The following is a 19,902-nucleotide window of genomic DNA, read 5'->3' as shown; positions in this document are numbered from 1 at the left end:
AAAAATTAGGGAAATTAAAAATGCATGCCGTGGTAGAGTTCGGGTTTTAGGAGGTTAAATTAAATTAAATTAGATTAGATTAAATTAATGTTTTAAAATGAATATAATGAAGAAATATTCAATATTATCTAATATTATTTCACATTTTATATTTCTTATATATTACTTTATTCTTTACATTCTCTTTTTACATTTTTATTTGTTTTTTACATGATTAATTACTGTATTTACTATTCATCATCACCAATGTACTATTTATCATTTGAAAATCTAATATAATCCGTTATTATTATTATTATTATTTATTGCTACTACTACTGTAACATATATCGGTGATTTAACAGTAAATTATTATAAATAACAAAATGAATTTATTACTTGTTTTTGTTTGTTTATATTTAAATGAGGCGATGGGAGCACGCAGGTATTTCAGTTGTCTCGGAGTCTGAAGGAGAGAGAGGAGGAGAAGTGGGAGGAGTAGGTAGAGGAAGAGGAGGGGTGGCTAATGGAGGAAGAGGAGGTGTTCTGCACAGTTGAGTCCAGAGGAGAGGAGCGGCCGCCATGTTAACCAAGAAGCCCGGAACCTCGGTCCTTCCGACGGGTGAGCATACCCTTTGTATCCGACAGAAGGCACCTGAGCCGGGCCACGGTTGAGGAGATGCCCCAGTGTTTCTCTGGCTGTCTTTAACGGCAGGTAGTGAATGAGACACGGAGGAGCAGAGCGGGGAGAGCTGGGGGCTGTGCTAGCTAAGTGGCTCCAGTACGAGCAGCCCTCCAGGCTCGCCTTTTTCGGTCTCTGCTCTTTAAATTAAGCATAAAAGCTGGGAGCTAGCTGGGCTGACAGCGGGAGAAGTGAAGGAAGGAAAATCAGCTCTGTCCGTCAGGTTAATTTTTAGCAAACAGATGAGAAGTGACAGCAGCAGCTTTTCCCACAGTCTCTCCCTGCTCCGGTTATTCCTTCTCCTGCTCTCCGTCAAGCTGCCTTTGTCACCGTGCTACTCCTCGGTGTCCTGGCTCTCCTGGTGCCCTGTGTGTGATGTTAGCTTTGCTGGTTTCTGTGTGTTTTGCGTGTTTTCCGTTGCCGGGTAATTCTTGGCCACGGACAGAAATAAATCTTTGGTCAGAGGTCAGTTGGTTTGCTCCACATTAAAGGTATGGTTTCCCCCTCCTATCACTTCCTAAAATCTTAAGGAGCTTGACAGCCTCACGCTGAGCGTTACAGCTGATATTCTGCCTTTATATTCATATAAGGATTCAGTGGCTTTGTGCTAGCATGGAAGCTCTCCATACACTCCTGGTGTCTGTGTTTGAACCATTAATACGAGATTAATGCGCTCTCCAGATTTTTGACGATTGTGCTTGGTTTTTATTTATTTATTTTTTATCATACGCTTAATGTCAATAAATACTTTGATGGTTGGAGGCAGTTTCATTTTGCGTGATGAGCCTGATTGGTATATTAGCATTGCATTAATGCTGTTAGTGTGAGGAAGTCACAGCAGAAATTACTTATGGTATAAACAGATTAAAGGGCGTAGCCATCCATTTGTGTGTGGACTGTTGTTTTGAAGCCTGAAGGTTGGCCATAGTGGTTATTTTGAAGCTTTATTAGCCATAAGCTCCTTTATTTACACTGATGGGCTATTTTTGGCTGGTGTATTCATAGACTTTTGGACATGTTGGATATAGACAGCCGCTGGTTTTTGGTCTGCTGTTTTGAAGCCACAGCTTTGGCCCATTTTGACGTTTTCTTGAAACCGGATGTGGGGCAGACTTGGGAAATTGTTAGCTTGGTTAGCTATTTGGTTAGCTACTTTAAGACTTTACTACTTTAAACCTTTGTTACTGTTTTTTTTTTTTTAAAGGACATGACCCTATTTTGGAGAAAATGTATAATATGTACAATTTACTTTCTTGTTAAATAGGGTGCTGAAAAGGCATTTAAAAATATTAATGAGTTGTTAGCTGATGTTAGCGCTTGCTAGCATCATGATATTAAATGGAGTTCTAACTTTTGCTTGTGGAAAATCTGTTTATATTTGAGCTAGGAAGTTGTTAGCTAGCCTGGTTAGCGAGGTACCAATGTAATTCACACTGATATAAAATGGTAGTCTAATCTTGGCTAGTGAAAATGGGCCTTAAATATACACACATGGATGTAAAAGCTAATGGTAGCCAAATGAGGGGTTACCTAGGGAACTATTCAGCAACTAGCTTGGTTGACAAGGTGATAACCAGGGTTACTGGGATTTGGAAAACAGGCTTTATGTTTTGCTTATTGAGGTTTTGGAGACTCTTGACCACTAACCATGTGACTTAACTTATCCACCATTCTAGATGTGTGATAATTAAGGGAAGGGATCAAGTGAGTAAGTCCGCAATCACCCCAGTTGTGAGGTGGAAAATGAATATAATGGTTGTGAGCAATTTGTGGATTTTTATGGCAAAAATGATCGCTAAAGTCAGTCATGTAGGTCCCCCTGCAACTCACCTGTTGCTAGGGTAAAAGACCCCAACTAGTGGGCAAAAAACTTGTGATTGCTGCAGTCACAGTTTCAGTGGAAATGAATTGACTTGTGTACAAATGTCATCCAGCTGCTAAAATGCTGAAAAGTGCGACACAAAAGGTAAACGGTGGTTTACCTTTAAAGTAAAAATTACACCTTTAACTTCATTTTTACTTTTCGTTGTTTTTGTTTTTTTGTCAGTGTTGTAAATCGAACAATTTCTGCAGTCTATAAGGCCCTTACCGGTCACCTGTGGCAATTTTATTTTGACTGTGTTGTTTACTGTCGTGTACTGTGGACCATACTATTTTTACTCTTTATCGTACTGGTAGCACAAAACAAAAAATCCTTGTGGGAATTTTTTGAGCATTAATAACAGTCACACCAGTCTCAAACAATCCATGTTTAAGAGTAGAATCACATACACAAACTACAGTCCCAGACAAAAGTTTAAGATCATTTGGGTGGGATTTGTATTTTGCATTGTTGGATCTTAACAAGGTTTCAAGTAGAGCTTCAACATGCAACAAGAAGAAATGGGAGTGAGACAAAACATTTTTTTTGAGGATGCAATTTATTGAAAACAACGCTTAAACTGAAACCGGCTATATATACACATGTATGTGTATACATACACATGCATGTACGTACGTATGTACGTCCTTATGGCATCTGAGGATAACGTAGGGACGTGTTGTACAAGGTGAAACGAGTATTTCTTGTTTTCAAGATTTGCTCTTATTAACTTGGCACAGTGGTAGTAGTTCTTTTGACTTCCTTGATTGGTGTTGGCATATACCTCATTTTGGTAATAATATCTAGGTTTTGTTGTGCTGCCTGTTTCTGTTTGTTTTTACATAACAACCCAACTATTGTTATTGTTAAGTTGTTTTTCATAAGTTTATTTCAAACTGTGTTAACTCATCTTCACTCTAATTCTACAATAAATATATTTAAAAGAAATATCACGTGCTTCATCAAATAAATAACAGGTAATTTAACCTTTTTAGGCCTCATATATACAGCAACGTGTATGTTAGGCGGTTGTGCCAAATTTATTTGAAGCTTGTCTTGTGGATAATGTAAGGGTGTTATGTGTAGTAGCATGAAGTATATGCTTTGCAATGTATCATGCTATCTTTAGGAACTAAGACATTGCAGTTGAGTTTGATTGCACATTGCTATATTCAGTTACAGTGATGTAAACAGAGGCAGGCAGCCAGATGTAACATAGCTCTGATATTATTGCTGTCATTCGCTCACAGCCAGCGATGTGCTGTCAGTAATGAAGTTTAGACAGTGACTGATACAGAGTATAATTACTCTGTGATCACAGTCCTGTTTTTGTCATTTAAACTGTCAAACTTGTAGCAAGCTTTCCCTGCTCATCCCTCATCCTCGTCTAACCACCTGCTTTATAATCAGTTCATTAGCTGCTTGAATCAGAGTCTGTTTCCTGCTGTGTGCTGGCAGTTTGTGCCGGTTCATGCACTGTTTCCAGATCTGTGTCCCAGTTTCTCACTGTACACCAACAAGCATGGGGTGGATGTCGTAATGTTGACACTGCGTGCTGACAAATGTCTGTTAAACTGGCTCTGCTGCAGCAGCACACGGGGTTTTAAAAGGTGCTTTTGAGAGGAGGGCGGAGTTTGCGACTGTCTCGGTTATCTGTGTCAAAGCAGATGGTGCCTGGTTATCAGAATACCCACATTCAGAGAGTTTCTGTCTTTGAAAACATCACGGCTGCTTGTTTACAAGTAGTGCTGATCATCACTCTCGCAGATAGATTGACAAACCTTGTTAACGTGGGTTTTTACCAGCTGCTGCTAATTAACAGTGATTCTGAAATGGAAAAGTTTGGATGTCATCGGGCTGATTTGTTCTTGTTTTCCATTTGAATGCACTGCTGCTGAAATGGTCACATTTTAACCTCTTAATTCTTGTTTCTTAACATGAGTTTTCCCAGTTTCCCTGTCCTTATCTTCATGTATCTGAGTGTCTGTGCCATAAAGTGACTAGTTTTGACTTCTAAAGGGCAAAAATAGGTGAAATTGTCAAATTTCTGATATTAATATTCTTGGTGAGTTTACCCAGAAATCAGGTTTCAAAGTCCAAACAGTGAAAATGTGGCTGAATTTGTGGCTTTAAAATAAAAAGATGCTGCTGAAAGGGAAGTGAAAAGTTAAAAAGGCAAGGCAGCCTGAATAAGTATGATGACAGCATCCGATTTCCATAATTAAACAGAAACATGAATACCCAGCACATACCTGCCTCCTGAGGCGATAGGTAAATGCTTTAGGCTACGTACACAGGTATTTTTGAAAACGGAGATTTCCCGTTTTCGTTTTAAAAAATAATCCCGTCCACACGTAAAGGCAGAAATGAAGGAAAACGCTGCTAGGAACATGCCAAAGCAACAGGTGGCGATATATTCCTAACCGTGCAGAAATGTTGGCCAATCAGAAGTCTAGAAGCCTCAGTGGGAAAAAGTAAACAAAGCTGGGGCATAGAAGCAGAACCGAGTCGTATGTGTGGAGGGACAGTAACTGTGTGTGTATATGTAAGCATTTAAACACTGCAGAAAGTACAATTAACAGTAATAGTATTGTAGAAATTCATTTGACTGAAACAATAACGTGGCGCACAGTGTGACGTCAAAAGTGCGCACACCTTTGACACTGCGTTTTCTGCGTTTTCTCCTTTTTTCTCGTCCACACGTAAATGCAAAAACGGAGTTTTCAAAAATATCCACCCTGGCCGGAGTTTTTAAAAATCTCCGTTTTCAGTGACCGAAAACGCTGTTTACGTGTGGACGAAAGGTGCAAACGCATAGAAAAATCTGCGTTTTCAAAAATACCCGGGTACGTGTGGACATAGCCTTAGTCCAGCTCTCGGTTTAGCTACCGCTCTTTAAAAGTCGAGTTTGGATGAATTACAGTTTGAAAAGTCTTCACATGTGTGACTGAACAGCAGCAGTATGAGTCAGTTTACATCTTCATGACTGAAACAGTTTTTTACCCTCCTGCGTAGTAATGTTAGCACACCACCAAAGGAACAGCAGCATGTGTTGATAAAAACATACAAGTAATTAATGGCTTTACTGCAATTTTTACACTTTGTAAAGCCACCCAGGTTCTGTTGGACCATTTGGCTGAGCACTTTTGGTCCCCGGGCTGCATGTTTGACCCCTCTACATTAGTGGATTTCCCAACCAGAGTCCTAACAGCCAATCAGCAGCTTCAAAACTGAGGGACTTTAACTCCACAGCTGTATGTGCTGCTAAATTTGGGTGTCATTAACACCCAGCCATGTGCATCTGTCACACACATTTTTTTTATTTTAATTTTATGATACTTCACTCACTATTTTTACAGTGTTAGAAGTAGGGAATAGTGTAGAAGTTCAACTAAATGTCAGTGAGTCATCTACAGGACCCTGTGAGGGACAGCATGCTGTGACTTTGGGAGCTTCGTAGTTTTTTTTTTTACCCACATCTTTTATATCTCCAGCACCTCTGCTGGCTTGTGACATTGCTGAGCGTCACAGCGCTGACTTTCCCACTCGACCGGTTGAGCAGCATGCCGAGCATGCCTGCCGGCTCTCTGGCATTTCCAGCTCGGTGTTGAGTTTGCATTCAGAGTGCTGCTTTTCCACTCTGGTAGCATGCATTTGTCGGGCTCGCAGCGAGGGAGGCTGTGTGCGCTTTCAGTACAGATCCCTGTTACACTATCAGTACGTGTTGCAGGAGCCCCTGCAGAGTTGATGAAGGGCTGAGAGCCCAGCAGGACACTGGATGGTCTGAGTTAGAGCCTGAGCTGCCCTGGAGATTTAACCTCTGCTTTTAATACTTTTATTGGCTGATGATTCTGACTAAAGCAAAGACTTTAACCCTTTAAAACCGGTCGGAGCGGGAACACTCCGTTTTGCACAACTATTTTTTAAATCCCTGTAGAACTGCAACCACGTAAGCTAGCACAATAATTTTTTTTTGCATATGAAACCGGAGGAGTTGTACTTACATCTCATGCCATCAGCTTGTCCTTGGTCACGGTTTCCTTCCACACATAGCTTTGCAAAAACTGCATAAAAAGCGCTTGCAGCAACAAAAACAAAAAATAATATTCCAGAAACACGCTTTGCCTATCCGATCAGCTGATCGTAACACTTCCTACGTTAGAACAGACGTCAGCCCGAACTATCGCCTGTCCGCCATTACCTGCCCGAAACCGGAAGTGACGTCACTTTCGCAGAAATGTAGTTTTTTACCATCAGGGCCTCATGAGCCTATATTGGTGTTTTTAAAAGTTATGTTTGACTTTATGACTTTCTGTGTCGTTTCTGGGATGCTTAGAACTCAAATTGCACTGCTGGAAATAGTTTGCATATGCTGTTTCTTTGCAAATTTGCATTATAATATTTATTTTCATTTTTCCTGCAGTATATAAAAATTGGTGTATTTCAAAAACAAAATTATGAAGACACTCAAAATAAATTTCCTGTGGTGGGAAACTATTTTGTGCAACTTTTTTGTATTTACAGTTTTGAGGGATAAGTCCCTTAAATTTCTCTAACTAGAAATATATACTTAAAAAAACAAAAACAATTTTCAATTTTTTTGTAGTTTATTGCACTTTTTTGCAATTTATGTAATTACTATGCACTTAATGCAGACATATTATTACATTTTCGGCTATAATGGTTGTATTGATGTATATCAACTTGAAATGCTCCCAAAAACGACACTTCAGCATGTAAAAATATAATATAAGCTCTGGCGGACTTGGTTCTATGGTAGGTCTTAAAGGGTTAAGCTTCTTTCAAATTTGTTAAGTAAGAGTTGTAGTAAACATTAGGAGTCAGCTGATTTCTGTTTTTTCAGGCCTGACAGAGACATGGATTATAAGTAATCAGACACTGATAACAAATATACACTGGCATTCAATATTAAATCTAATTGTCGACGTTCAGAGTAAAAGAAAAAATGTTTTCAAAGTTTATTACAATGAACCGCAGCTAAACTAAAACTGTTTCCAAGTCAGCTTCAGAAAGTATCGCTGTACAATATCTGCTCTGAACATCTGAAAAACACTATCCATCTTATAAAAATGGGGTAACCATTGCACCATCAGTGCATTTTCCTCTTATTTATAAATGTATTTCAAGCTTCAGTAAATTAAACTGTATGTAAAAATAAGTCGTTTTGTGATCACAGTCGTGGTGATTTTCCTTTGGGTAAAATCCATAGTCTCTTTGACGGATGTCAAAAATGGTTATATGCAAGAAAAACCAGTTTTCACAGTGAGGTATATTTCTGTCCGTGTACATGCTGTCATAATGTGCAGTAAGGGCTCTCTTTGCTCTGTTGTTTCTCCATGATGAAATGCCTTGTATGTGTTTTCTTTACAGTTTCTGTCATGCCTGGTTGTTGCTGTTTGCTTTTGCTCATTTCCTGTTTATTATATTTTATGAGCCAGATGTGATAAATATGGCTGAATCTGTTACTTTTACATGTTGGACTGCGTCTTCTTAGAGAAAAGTCAACAATAACAGTAGTGTTAAAGCACTTTCATTTTCCACTAAGAAACAAATATTAAACTTTGAGCTGTTTTTTTGTGGCTGCCTGCTATCTTAGCTGCTATCATGACCTTCCATTGTTGTTGTTAGCGTAGCTTTGGCCACTGTGCTCCTTTTCTCTGTTTGTGATTATGCCTTGAGCTTGTTCAAATTGCTTGTAGCAGGAGGTCGCGGGTGGCCCTGGCATGTATTTCTTCAAGTTGGGTGTGTCTCAGATAGGGCCTGGTCTGTCAGTCAGAACAGGTTGTTAAAGTTTGAGATGCTTCAGGGACAGACGCCTCTGTCTCCACAGTAAGGTGCATTCCTCATGTATTTTTAGTGTAATGTTACCATCATGCAAGTTTGCCATTACTCAAATGCTGTTGTGACTCAAACAGAGAGGATGTCATGTTTATTAGCGTCTTTGGCTTCAAACAGCAGCTTCGTTCATTTACTGGAACCTTTTCAGACTGTGGACACTTCTGCAAGCTAATTGGGTTTTACTCATGACAGGTAACCAATAATCGAACCGGAGATATTTTGTTTGCTATGCTTATGCTATGTTCTGATAATTCTGACTCAGCAAGTCTCTGTGTGGCCAACAGCAGACACACATTATGTCCATATCGTGGTCTAAACCAATCAGAGATAGTCAAAGTAAGATGTTCAGTTCGAAGCTTTTGAGGCACTTTTAATTTTGACTATCTGTTTATTTTATATATCTTGAGATATTTTAAGTTTAAATTTCAGCTCACTGAAGCACTTTAAGCACAAGAACTTTTTCAGCACCGTACTTTTCGGACTATAAGGCGCACTTAAAATATTTTTATTTCCTCAAAAGTGTGCTTTATGTATGAATTTTGGTTGTGCTTACTGACCACAAACTGATTTTGTGTAGTACATGGCGCTCAAAAATCTGTCAAAATGTTTTAGTATGACTTTGCTACGAAGCCGCACCGCTTGATGGATTGTTGGAGCATTACGGCTACTGTAGTCAGGAGAACTTTGTGTTGACAATAGGGCTGCCACGATTAGTTGACTAGTCACAATTACGTCGACTATCAAAATTGTCGACAACTAATTTAATAGTCGACGCGTCGTTTGAAGCTTTGTAAGATCCCAAAAGACGCAGGAATAAGTAGTAGGATTTAAGAGTGTAATAACGGACTGAAACAGAAGATGGCAGCACTGCATGTAAATGGATGCCAGCTGCCGTTAAACCCCGAAGAAGAAGAAGTGTCCGGTATCGTAGCTGTGTCCAAATTCAGGAACCGCATCCTTCTGTGCCCGCATTTGTAGGCCGATTACGTTACAGCAACACGACGAAGACGGTCCAAATTCGAAGACTCCGACAAATGCGGCCGACAAATGCGTCCTTTATTTCCCCAGATTTGAAGGATGGGTTGGGTGTATATTTCGTGGCCCAGTCTATCCCAGAATTCATAGCGTGGCCCTGCTCAGTTTTCAACTATGGCGGCTGCTAGTTAGTTTTAATATTACTGTTGTTATTCTCTCTGGGTCACAAAATAAATGTGTAACATATTTTGAGGCAAGAATGTAGCTGTGTAAACTTGAAATATCTGCTCAGTTTATCAAGGCACCACATATTTTCAAAACGTCTGTTACCCACCAGCTCGATAGCTAGTTCAAGGCTCACTAAAGCCGGTGAGAACAGCAGACTCCCGGCAAATTGTTTTCAAACCCACCGCTGTCTTTCGCTACTCAGGTTAAACATGATATATAAGTCACTTAGATAACTTAAAAATGTTATTGTTTGGCTTTCTTTAGTATTTTATTTGTTCCTGAGTAAATCGGTTTGGCTGAGATTAAAGTTATTGTTTTTACACAGCAGAATAAACGTCAAGCAGACAACAGACTTGGGGGGGGGGGGGGGGGGGGGGAACAAACGCTATCTATCTTATCAAAAATAATAATTAGAAAAAAAAGGAAACATGCCTTTTCATTTCAAATTCTCTTTTTTGTATGTCCATCTTCATTCAGCTCTTTTTTTTGTTGTACGTTAACCATTTTCCCCAGTCCTTCAAAAAGCGTTCTTCCATCAATTTCAGTTTATATGTAAAGTTCTCCATCTCCATAATGTCCTCCACTGCTTCTTTCCTGGTGTCTCTGTCTTAAGCCAGTTTTTGGTGATGGCCTTCTTTGCTGCTGAAAGGAGAATCTTAGCCAAGTAACGATCCTTTACATCTACAGTGCCTTCCAAGTATCCTAGATACAAAACAAGGCAAGTTCTGGGAATTATGTAACTAATATATCACAGAGAGCTGAGTGAATTTTGACCCAGGAAGTGTGAATGTTTCTGCATTTCCAGAAAATGTGTGCATGGTCTGGTTCATCACATCCACACAGCCTCCAACACTGTTGTTGTGTATTGGTTTGTTTATTTTTAATCTTAGGTGTAATAAAGTAGCGAATTCGATTTTTCCAGATGAATTCTCTCCACTTTAATGATTGAGTTGTATTCTTATGTTCTTTCCATGTTTCATACCACACCTTCTCAGTGATTTCTTCATCCAGCTCTCTTTCCCATTGTCCAGTTATATTTTAGATAGCAAGGAGCAGACGGCTGAGTTTATTAAACTCCACCGAAACAATCTGCAATTGTCATTAAAATTTAATAAACTATCATCTTGTCTTTATTTTTAGTTAACACATACCTTAAACACTTAAAGCTGTAAACTAATGATAGTTATATAAGAGCAGATGCTTGCTGGTGCAATAAGCTGAACGTTCTATGTCCAATGGATGCATGATCTGATTAGTCGACTAATTGCAAAAATAATTGGTGACTAATCAACTATCAAAATAATCAATTGTGGCAGCCCTAGTTGACAAGATTATTAATCATTTAGAAATCAATATTGTCTGTATGGACAGCAATTTAAAAAAAAAAAAAGTGAATGTGTAAAGCTGCGGTGTTAAGCGATGCGGATGAAAGATTTGGTTGCACCTAACTTTTTCGCTAGTGCACCTAAGGAAAAAAATAGTTAGGCGCACCAGTGCAACTGTGGCAAAAACTTAGTCTAGAGCCCTGATCTGACTACAGTGTTTCTGGCTAACTGATTAAAAGTTTTTCCAATAAAATGTAATCAAATAGGCAAAAATGGCGGATTTTTTAAATCCCAGTGTGACATAAAAGTTTTAGTTTTGGACTAAAAAAAAATTAGTCTACAGTCTCCGACTTTGTCATGCAGTTGTTTGGCGTCCTGCGGCATGCCTTTGTGGGCTTGCCGATGTGGTTTTGCCTCACCCTCCATGTCATCCTCATTAGCGGGATTAAGTTTGGATTAGAGGCAGAGAGCAGCAGTACGGTCCATCTGCCTGCTTCAACTTGCACCGACACAGAAAGTCACCGGACGGTGGCCTGCAAGGGTCCTCTTTGTTTATCCATTTATTGTTTCCATGAGGAGCCAGCGGAAGATTCTGATTTTCATTTCCAGCTGTTCGGAAAATATTTTAATGATCTGGAGCCTTCTGATTCGCCGATGATTGAATTATTACAGAAATAAGCTCACAGGCACGACTCAACATAATGGGTGGGTTAGCTCACTGATCAGCCATCTAAAACAGAGTTTGGGCTGTTTTTGTTGAAACCAACTTTACTTGTGAAATCTGATAATAATCTGATGATTGATTTTACTTCAGAATGAGGCTTTAAAAATATTTTATCCTGAGAAAGTTGAGCCTCTGATATTTCCCAGGTAGCACATGGAAGTATCCTGGACCACGTCTATCTGTGCTGCAGGCATTTGTGTCTATAACCTCCTGAAACACAATCTGAAGCTCACAGCGTAAAGCCCTGATTGGCTGTGTGGAGGCGAGAAGAGTCAGCCACTGAACTTCTCTTTATTGCTTTATGTTTTCATTTGTTAGTCACGTTTTCTGTGAACGACCCAAAGTGGCAGAGAAGACATGAAAATTTTGACTGTTGTCAGACAGCTTTTCCCTCTAAACTTCTTGGAGTCCTGTCACCGTTTTCGGGGGTTCAGGTCAGAGCTGTTTGAAATCTGCGTATTAACCCTGTGCAATCAGTATGTGGTAATGTTTGGCCTGCTCTTGCTTATATCACTGGTTCCCCTTTAAAAGTGATGTGAAAGTGACTGCTTTGCTGCCTCAGAGGCGGTTCTTAAGTTAACAGACTCTGCTGGTTGCTGAGTTTTGATTTCCTGCTTCTCCTTTTTCACGTCGTCACTCTGAGTCGGGCCGTGAACCATTGACAGCGGCAGAAGCTGATAAGTGTCTTGTTTAAAGTCCAACATGCTTTATCACCCAGCGGCTGTTTAAACTTTTGGCTCTTCAGTTAAGATACTCGTCCACTGTGACCTCTGACCCGTGCATCGTGTTGCTGTCGTCATGTTGCTATTAAAGAAGGTGAAGCTGCAGAGGGAGAGGCAGAGAGGTAGGCACTGTGTTGGAGATTACGAGGCTAAATGAAAACCTTCATCCTCCTTAGACTCTATAGGACTGACTCCAGAATGAACAGGATTGCTTTGGGTCAGTTCAGTCCAGAGCTATTTGAAGGCAGTTAGCAGGACGGTCAATGAGCTGTTTACATGCGGACTGGTAGCTAAGCTTTCAGCTACTTCAAGCTTTTTTTATGCTGTATTTACATGGTACTGTACAGACTGCAGTGTTTCCCACAGGTTTATTTTTGGCATATGTGTATGTTTGTGTATGTGTCAACACAAAGTTTTTACACATTCGTCACCTTTACATGTTTCAGATACCAAATTAATCTTGGACAAAAATAACCCGGGTAAATAGAGATCGACAGACCACGTGATTTTCGCACGTTGCATTGTAGGTACGAGTGGCAGCAAAATTAAAACACTGCATCAAGCGCTAGCATTTCCAGCACCAGTAACCATTAATTCTGCGGTTTTAATCCCTACCTGCATTTTATTTGCACTGAAAACAGTTATGAACAAAATGAAAGGTGAACACAGCAGGTCCGTACAAAGACAGACTTGACGAAAAGGCTATCTTCGCTCCGGAGTACTGGAAGAGAGAGGGGGCAGCGACAGTTGCTGTTCTTTCCAGTGAAAGGGATTTCTTGTACCACCGTGCGTTTCGGGACTTACCCCGCAATCCAAGCCCTCCGTTGCCTCTTCGTGACTTCGGAAACATGACTTGAACAATTTTTCTTCCACGAAGCAATCCGATAAAAACCAATTGCTTTACCCGTTGGCTTCCAGTGGCTGTCATGCGACCGGCTATAGCAGTTAATAATACAACAGCTTCTTGCCATTCTTTGTGTCTCTGTTTATCTCGGTGTGACTGCTGTCTTGTAAAAGCCCGTGCGCGCTAGCCACTTGTACCTACAATCCTTTGCGGTTTTACCCTGGAAATGAAGCCACATTTTCGATCTCTACACAAAATGCAGTTTTTAAATGATTATTTCATTCATTAAGAAAAAAAAACATATTCAAAGCTAACTCATCTCATGTGAAAAAAGTAATTACCCCCTCTAAGTCATAAATTAACTGTTATTGTCTAATGTCTGCCACATCTGTTGAATCATTAAATTGCTTAAATAGAACCTGTATGATAAAGTGAAGTAGCCTAAAAGATCTCAAAAAGCAACATGTCATCCCAGGATCTAAAGAAATGGATGCGAAAGGTCTGCTGTCGCAGCTCATCTGCTGCGAGTTTCAACGTGTTTTGCATTCAGAGATGTTCTTCTGCATACCTTGGTTGTAACGAGTGGTTATTTGAGTAAATACTGCTTTCCTGATTGAAGTTCAGCAGGTCATCTTGACCATGTCTGAGTGCTTTGAGGTGCTGCTGTGTGATTAGCTAATTGGATAACAGTTAAATAAAATTTATTAAATAAAAATAAATGTTAGAAGCAGTTTACTCACAGCAATTCAACTGCAAAAACCAGAAGAACATCATCTTTGTTACCTTGGGCAAAGTGTGAAAAGGGGTTTTTGGTGCAGTGATTAGATGGTACAGTACAAACAGGAAACATACATAAGGTCAAAGACTACAGCATCACAGAAAAAAGCTGTGGAGTCAGATTTCTCTTGTTCCAGGAAATAAAAAAGAAGATTAAGAGTTAAGTTTATTCTTACAGCACTGATCAAATGCAGATAACTTTCTTTAAAATTGAGAACTGGGGCATTAAGCTGTTTGAGTTTTATCAGTTTTATCAGCATGTCTAAGTAGGTAAAAATTTAAAATGATATACTAAGCTAATTCAGATTTAAAAATAAGTAAGTAAATGATGATATTTTTTATGACAGTTTTTGCAAGAAAAGTTACAGATTAACTTTTCTTGCAAAAACTGCAGAAAAATCAGCAGATCTTCACATATGTGAAGCTGCGTCTGTAGAATGTTTACAGATATTGTTTAAAGGTATTTAGTTAATAACTGTAGCTCCTGTGCTGCTGGAATAACTGGAGGTTTTTCCATTCTTCCAATTCCTCCACCATGGTGTGAATTCAGCTCATTTTATCTTCTTAGACAGCACAGTGCTGAGTTGGTCTAAAACCTCTTAAAACCACAGTTTTAGTTTTCATTTTTGTGATACTGCCCGATAAAGGTTGTGTAACTCGTCAGGTTTCCCATCTATGACTTAAAAAAAAAAAATCCATCTTTGCTCCCTCCTGAGGCTAAAACACTCAAATTAAGAAACAACATTTCAGCATTTTCTTTTCTTTTCTTTTCTTTTTTTGTTTGCTGTTGTCCAAGCAGGACTAGTTGAAACACAGTCATTGGTCTTTATGATGTAAAAGGCATTAAAACACACATGACAATAACAAAGCTGTCATATAATCATTTTTCTCACTCTCTTTCAGGCAAAACGGGCGAGCCGGTCTACTCTCCCGGTCACAACGGCTCTCAGGCCACGTCGCCCGCCGCCCTGCCCCCACTTCGCAACAGTAACCACCATCATTTGACGGTATGGCTGCACACTGCTTTATCATTTATTTTTTTCACTTCTTTGTCATTGTTGTGTTCAAAATAACACATGTGAAGAGCATAAAGTGGATATTATGCCTAAGTATCTGGACTTCTTCCTCTTGATCTCAGAATCTTTAAAACTTAGATGAACTTTGAGTAGTTTGCTCATTTAGGTTTAACCAAAATTCACAAACTGTGTAAATGTGCTTTGATGAAATTAGTACTTCTCAAACCGTGTTTTCTTTTACCAAAATACAAAATTTTTCTTCCAACTAGGCCAATTATGCTTTACCCACTTTTAATATTTGAGGTGACAGTGTTGCTGCAGTTCTAGGAAGCCCTTATTATATAAAAGCTTTCAAAGAGTCGCCTGGTAAAACAAACGGAAGAAGAAAAAGACTATGAACCCTGCACGCAGTAGGCTGTCAGGGAGCGAGGGGAGAGAGCAAGCCATGCTCCGCCCTAATTGGCTTTATATGAACGCAGGTGAGACTTGGTAGTCTATCAGCACAGAGGATGAACCACAGAGCAAGGGCAGGATAATAATGATGATAGAAAAAGTTTAAACAAAGATGCCTAACAAGGTTTTGAACAACAATGGTAGCATGCAGAAGTCATTCAGATCGCTCTATCAGAATCAGAAAGACATTATTTATCCCCAAGGGGCAATTATTTTATATATGTTTATCTGCTCTTGGCTCTGTCTGATGTCACGAATAGGGAATGTCACTAATAATGTCATTTGAGTACCTCAGAGTAGTTTATATTCTCTTTTACTGTGTGGTTCTCCTTTTTTCTCAACAAATCAGGGTTGATGGCTACCCCTCCAACAGTGTCTTCCTGTTAATAGGGAGTTCTTCCTTTCCACCATCACCGAGTGCTTGCTCACAGGCAGTCACCTGACCATTGGGGTTCTTTACCTTACAATACACATGGAAATTAAAATTGAGCAGTCTACTGAGCTGAATAGAAGCTCCACTCTCCTCCTGCTGTTCAGATCTTCTGTTTGTGGGAGGCAGCCAATCAGGAGATTAAAGGAAGTGGATGAACTACACCAATGCCTACTTTAAAATAAATAACTGTGAAGCTGTTACCAAGAAGAATGTGAATCTGATCCAGTTTAATTATAAACATTAAGTCTGCTAGTGTGCCTCAGGTTCATGGTTTTATTCTGATAGTCATCAGCAGGTGAATAACAGAAAAAGTGATGAACAGATTAGCGGCAGATGTTCTGCTCAGACCTTTGTGGTCAGCAGCTTCGTGCAGGTCGTGATTTTTGAGTTTGATTCAGATTCTGCAGCTCAGGGTTTTGTCCCGTTCATCTTGGCTCATCGTTGGGAGAAATAAGCTGGTGAAGTCATCTGTCGGTGTTGGCGTGTTAGCATACTGTTAGCGCCAAGAAGCAGCACTTCTGTGCACCAGCCTGCTGTAGCCACATGGCTAATAATAGCCTCCTGTGCCAGGATGCTTTAAACAGCTAAATGGTTTATAGGCTGTTGTGAAGGGCACACACACGCACACACAAGACTAATGCTATAAAAGAAATAATGCATCATTTATTTGCTCTGTTTATTTTATCGCCACTTTTGTACACGATAATGACGTTTCCTGTGGCACGTCAGCGGAATCTCTTACCAGACATTAACATTGATGTTCAGGACGGCAAATCAGAGGCTTCTTATCACTTGGAAAAAGTCACATGTTTAATCAAGGAGCAAATATTCATTGTCAGAAACTGATCTTCCAGCCTCAAGTAATTTACCTGCAGTAGTGTGCCTTAAATCCCATGTGCCTTATGGTCTGAAAAATATGGTACACAAAAGAAAAAATAAATAAAATTAGAGTTCAGCATATAAAAACTTTAAGAATTTTTTTGCATTATATTAATGAGGGCAACCTAACGACAAGTGAACCCTGGAAGAAATAAAATCTTATATTGGGGCAAATTCTTTAATCACAGTTGACTGATAATTCTGTACCGGCAGTTTTTATTTCTCAGTAACGATTGAAATGAACAGAAATGTTGATTATTCTTCAAAATAACTGCCTGAATATGTACCTGGAAACAATTCAAGATGGGTGTCCGGTGGCTAACCTTTCACCTGAAAGAACTCATTTCCCAGCCCTCTTATATAAAACCATTTAAAAACATGGAAATATTACACCTAGCTTTTTTATGTATGTTTAATAATAAAAATAAATAATCTGCAGATTAATGAATAATGGAAATCCTTGAAGGAAAGAAGCAACATTTGGCTGACTGAGTCGAGGTGTAGTCAGGTAAGAGAGGAGTCAGCAGAGCCACATGTCATCTTATATGTCAGTGTAGCTGCTGAGACACACACGCAAACCTGTTTGTGTGTGTGTGTCTCATCTCCTGATTTTCATCCTCATGTTTGTGCCACCGTGTCCTCAGCTGCCGGGTCACGAGAACACACACTTACTGTGTTTTTGTGTTAAGCACCAGGTCTTTGAACCAAGCCGCTCTGCCGTGTGAGTGAGTGTGTGTGTGTGAGTGAGTGTGTGAGAAAGCACCTCTGTTATCTGAAAGGACCCAGGTGTGCTGGTCACCACAGCAACGGGGAGTGACTCAGTGAGCGGGAGACAAAGGAAGACAATGAGACGGAGCCGCCTGTTAATCAGAGGGGGATAATTTCCCGGACACAGTTCATCTTCCCGGGAATCGTTTTTGTCTAATTCACTCATTTCTGGGTGTTAATTATCCACGTTTCTCTGAGAGCGCACGTCCAGGTCCATATTTGGATGACACGCATCAGAAAATGAATCATTCAAAGGAGAAAAATAAAGTCCCAGAATCTATTAAACTCAAACCAAAGACATCATAAGTGATCATAAAGTGGCCACCTGCTAGTTACTGCTGTTAAATAAACCTCTCTTTCCTCGGCTCAACTTGCAGAGGACTCAGTCTTATTTTTAGCCAATATTTCCCTCTGTTTTCTGTCAGGGAGGCTCTAAAGTTGCGATGTCGGACACCGTCCAGCTGTCATCGCAGTCGCAGGGCCACGTCACTCAGCTCTATGAGGAGAACACCAACAAACGCCCGGTGCTGACCTCGCAGCCCAATGGGCTGGCTCCAATCAGCTCGTCCCGACCTGGCTTGCCGCTGCCAGACCGGCAGACCTCGGTGTCAGAGCCTGCCCACCACCACCGCCAGAGCAGCGCAGCCTCCAACAAGTCGACAGACAGCAAGCCGAAGGTCAACCCCATGACCCCGGAACAGGCCATGAAGCAGTTCATGTCCAAAATTTCATCATTCGAGCAACACGAGATGTTCAGCTATCCCGAGGGTGAGTGTCCCTGACCACTCCGCCTGCAGATGGTCGTTCTGATTGATTAGAGGTCGGGTGTATTAACAGGAGAGAACCACTAATAACTGATCAATCATCTGCTTCCTCCTCAGTGTATTTTGTTGGCCAGAATGCCAAGAAGAGGCAGGGGGTCCTCGGTGGAGCCAACAACGGGGGCTATGACGATGATCAGGGGTCTTACATCCATGTACCACATGACCACATCGCATATCGCTATGAAGTCTTGAAGGTCATCGGCAAGGGCAGCTTTGGACAGGTATGACTGCTGACCCCCCCCCCCCCCCCCCCCCCCCCTAATTTCCTGTTTTTAGTCTCTGAATTTTTTTGTCTTTTTTTTTTTCTTTTTTAGATTATTTTTGTTGACTTTTTATTAAGTTTTGTTTGCTGTTATGTTTAGTTCCTGACTTTTTAAGAGTGATGACAAGTTTTAGCGTCTTTGCAGTAATAATTTTTAACCTAAATGCCTGCAGAAGATTCCAGATGATGTTGTAGTTTGTAGCAAAGACAGTAGAGATGGTTATTACACAGCTTAGCAGCTGAGCTTTGTTTGGTGAAACATGTCTCATTATAAAGGAAAGCCGCAACAAAGGGAGCTTTTAGTTATCAGGTTATGAGTCTTCATGTTTAATTTTCAGATGAAATTTTTAATAGAGAAATAACAGTTGTAGAATAGAACCAGGAAAACCATGAATATTAAAAATATCTTTGCATACTCTTCCGAGACTTTAGTTGGTGTTTTTTTGTTTTTGTTTTTGTTTTCTTGACATCAAGAATATCTAATCTAAGATTAATGACGGCGTCATGCTCTTCCTTTTCCTCCTGCAGGTGGTGAAGGCCTTCGACCACAAGACTCAGACACACGTGGCTCTGAAAATGGTCCGCAACGAGAAGCGCTTCCACCGGCAGGCAGCAGAGGAGATCCGCATCCTGGAGCACCTGAAGAAGCAGGACAAGGATTCGAGCATGAACGTCATCCACATGCTGGAAAACTTCACCTTCCGAAACCACATCTGCATGACCTTTGAGCTCCTCAGCATGAACCTGTACGAGCTCATCAAGAAGAACAAGTTTCAGGGCTTCAGCCTCCCGCTGGTCAGGAAGTTTGCCCACTCCATCCTGCAGTGTCTGGATGCACTGCACAAGAATCGCATCATCCACTGCGATCTCAAGCCTGAGAACATTTTACTGAAGCAGCAGGGACGCAGCGGCATCAAGGTCAGCTGCTGTAGACGAATCAGAGGAAAACCCCCTTTCTTAACTTCACAGACCCCTTCAAACTGCTTCTCTTTCTCTCCTCAGGTCATAGACTTTGGTTCCAGCTGTTATGAACATCAGAGGGTTTACACCTACATCCAGTCCAGGTTCTACAGAGCACCGGAGGTTATTCTGGGTAAGAAAAACACTGAGAAAACTGAGAGCAGCGTTTCCTTTTGCATATGGAAGACAGTAAGTGCCAAAATAAACTGGCACGTTATAAATTACTCAATAAAGGAATAAAAAGCCAATAAATAAAAAATAATATTAAAAATATAGAAGAAGACTGAATTTAGGGAAACTGATTTAAACATTTTAAATAAATAGTAATAAA

The 19,902-nt window shown here is 40.3% G+C and overlaps 1 protein-coding gene across 4 annotated transcripts in view; it reads left to right on the top strand.

Moving 5' to 3' along the window:
• Positions 1 to 431: 431 nt before the first annotated feature.
• The window catches only part of dyrk2 (dual-specificity tyrosine-(Y)-phosphorylation regulated kinase 2), a 39,432-nt gene continuing 19,961 nt past the window's right edge, over positions 432 to 19,902 (top strand). For 2 of the 4 annotated variants that reach the window (XR_014870080.1, XR_014870079.1), the window contains exons 1-6: positions 581 to 601; positions 14,880 to 14,983; positions 17,951 to 18,293; positions 18,407 to 18,570; positions 19,140 to 19,529; positions 19,614 to 19,704. Coding sequence is in view for 2 of the 4 variants with exons in the window: in XM_085137199.1 (XP_084993325.1) it covers positions 562 to 601; positions 14,880 to 14,983; positions 17,951 to 18,293; positions 18,407 to 18,570; positions 19,140 to 19,529; positions 19,614 to 19,704 (1,132 nt within the window). In the remaining 2 variants the exon portion in view is untranslated. Of the gene's footprint in view, positions 602 to 7,109; positions 11,615 to 14,879; positions 14,984 to 17,950; positions 18,294 to 18,406; positions 18,571 to 19,139; positions 19,530 to 19,613; positions 19,705 to 19,902 lie in introns of those variants that run through there. The other 2 variants (XM_085137199.1, XM_085137200.1) reach the window with 2 other exon arrangements.

This window comes from Neolamprologus multifasciatus, chromosome 17, assembly GCF_963576455.1.
Source record: "Neolamprologus multifasciatus chromosome 17, fNeoMul1.2, whole genome shotgun sequence".
Classification (NCBI taxonomy): Eukaryota; Metazoa; Chordata; class Actinopteri; order Cichliformes; family Cichlidae; genus Neolamprologus; species Neolamprologus multifasciatus.
The sequence above is the reverse complement of the archived record's forward strand: the minus strand, read 5'-3'. Positions and strand labels throughout refer to the sequence as shown.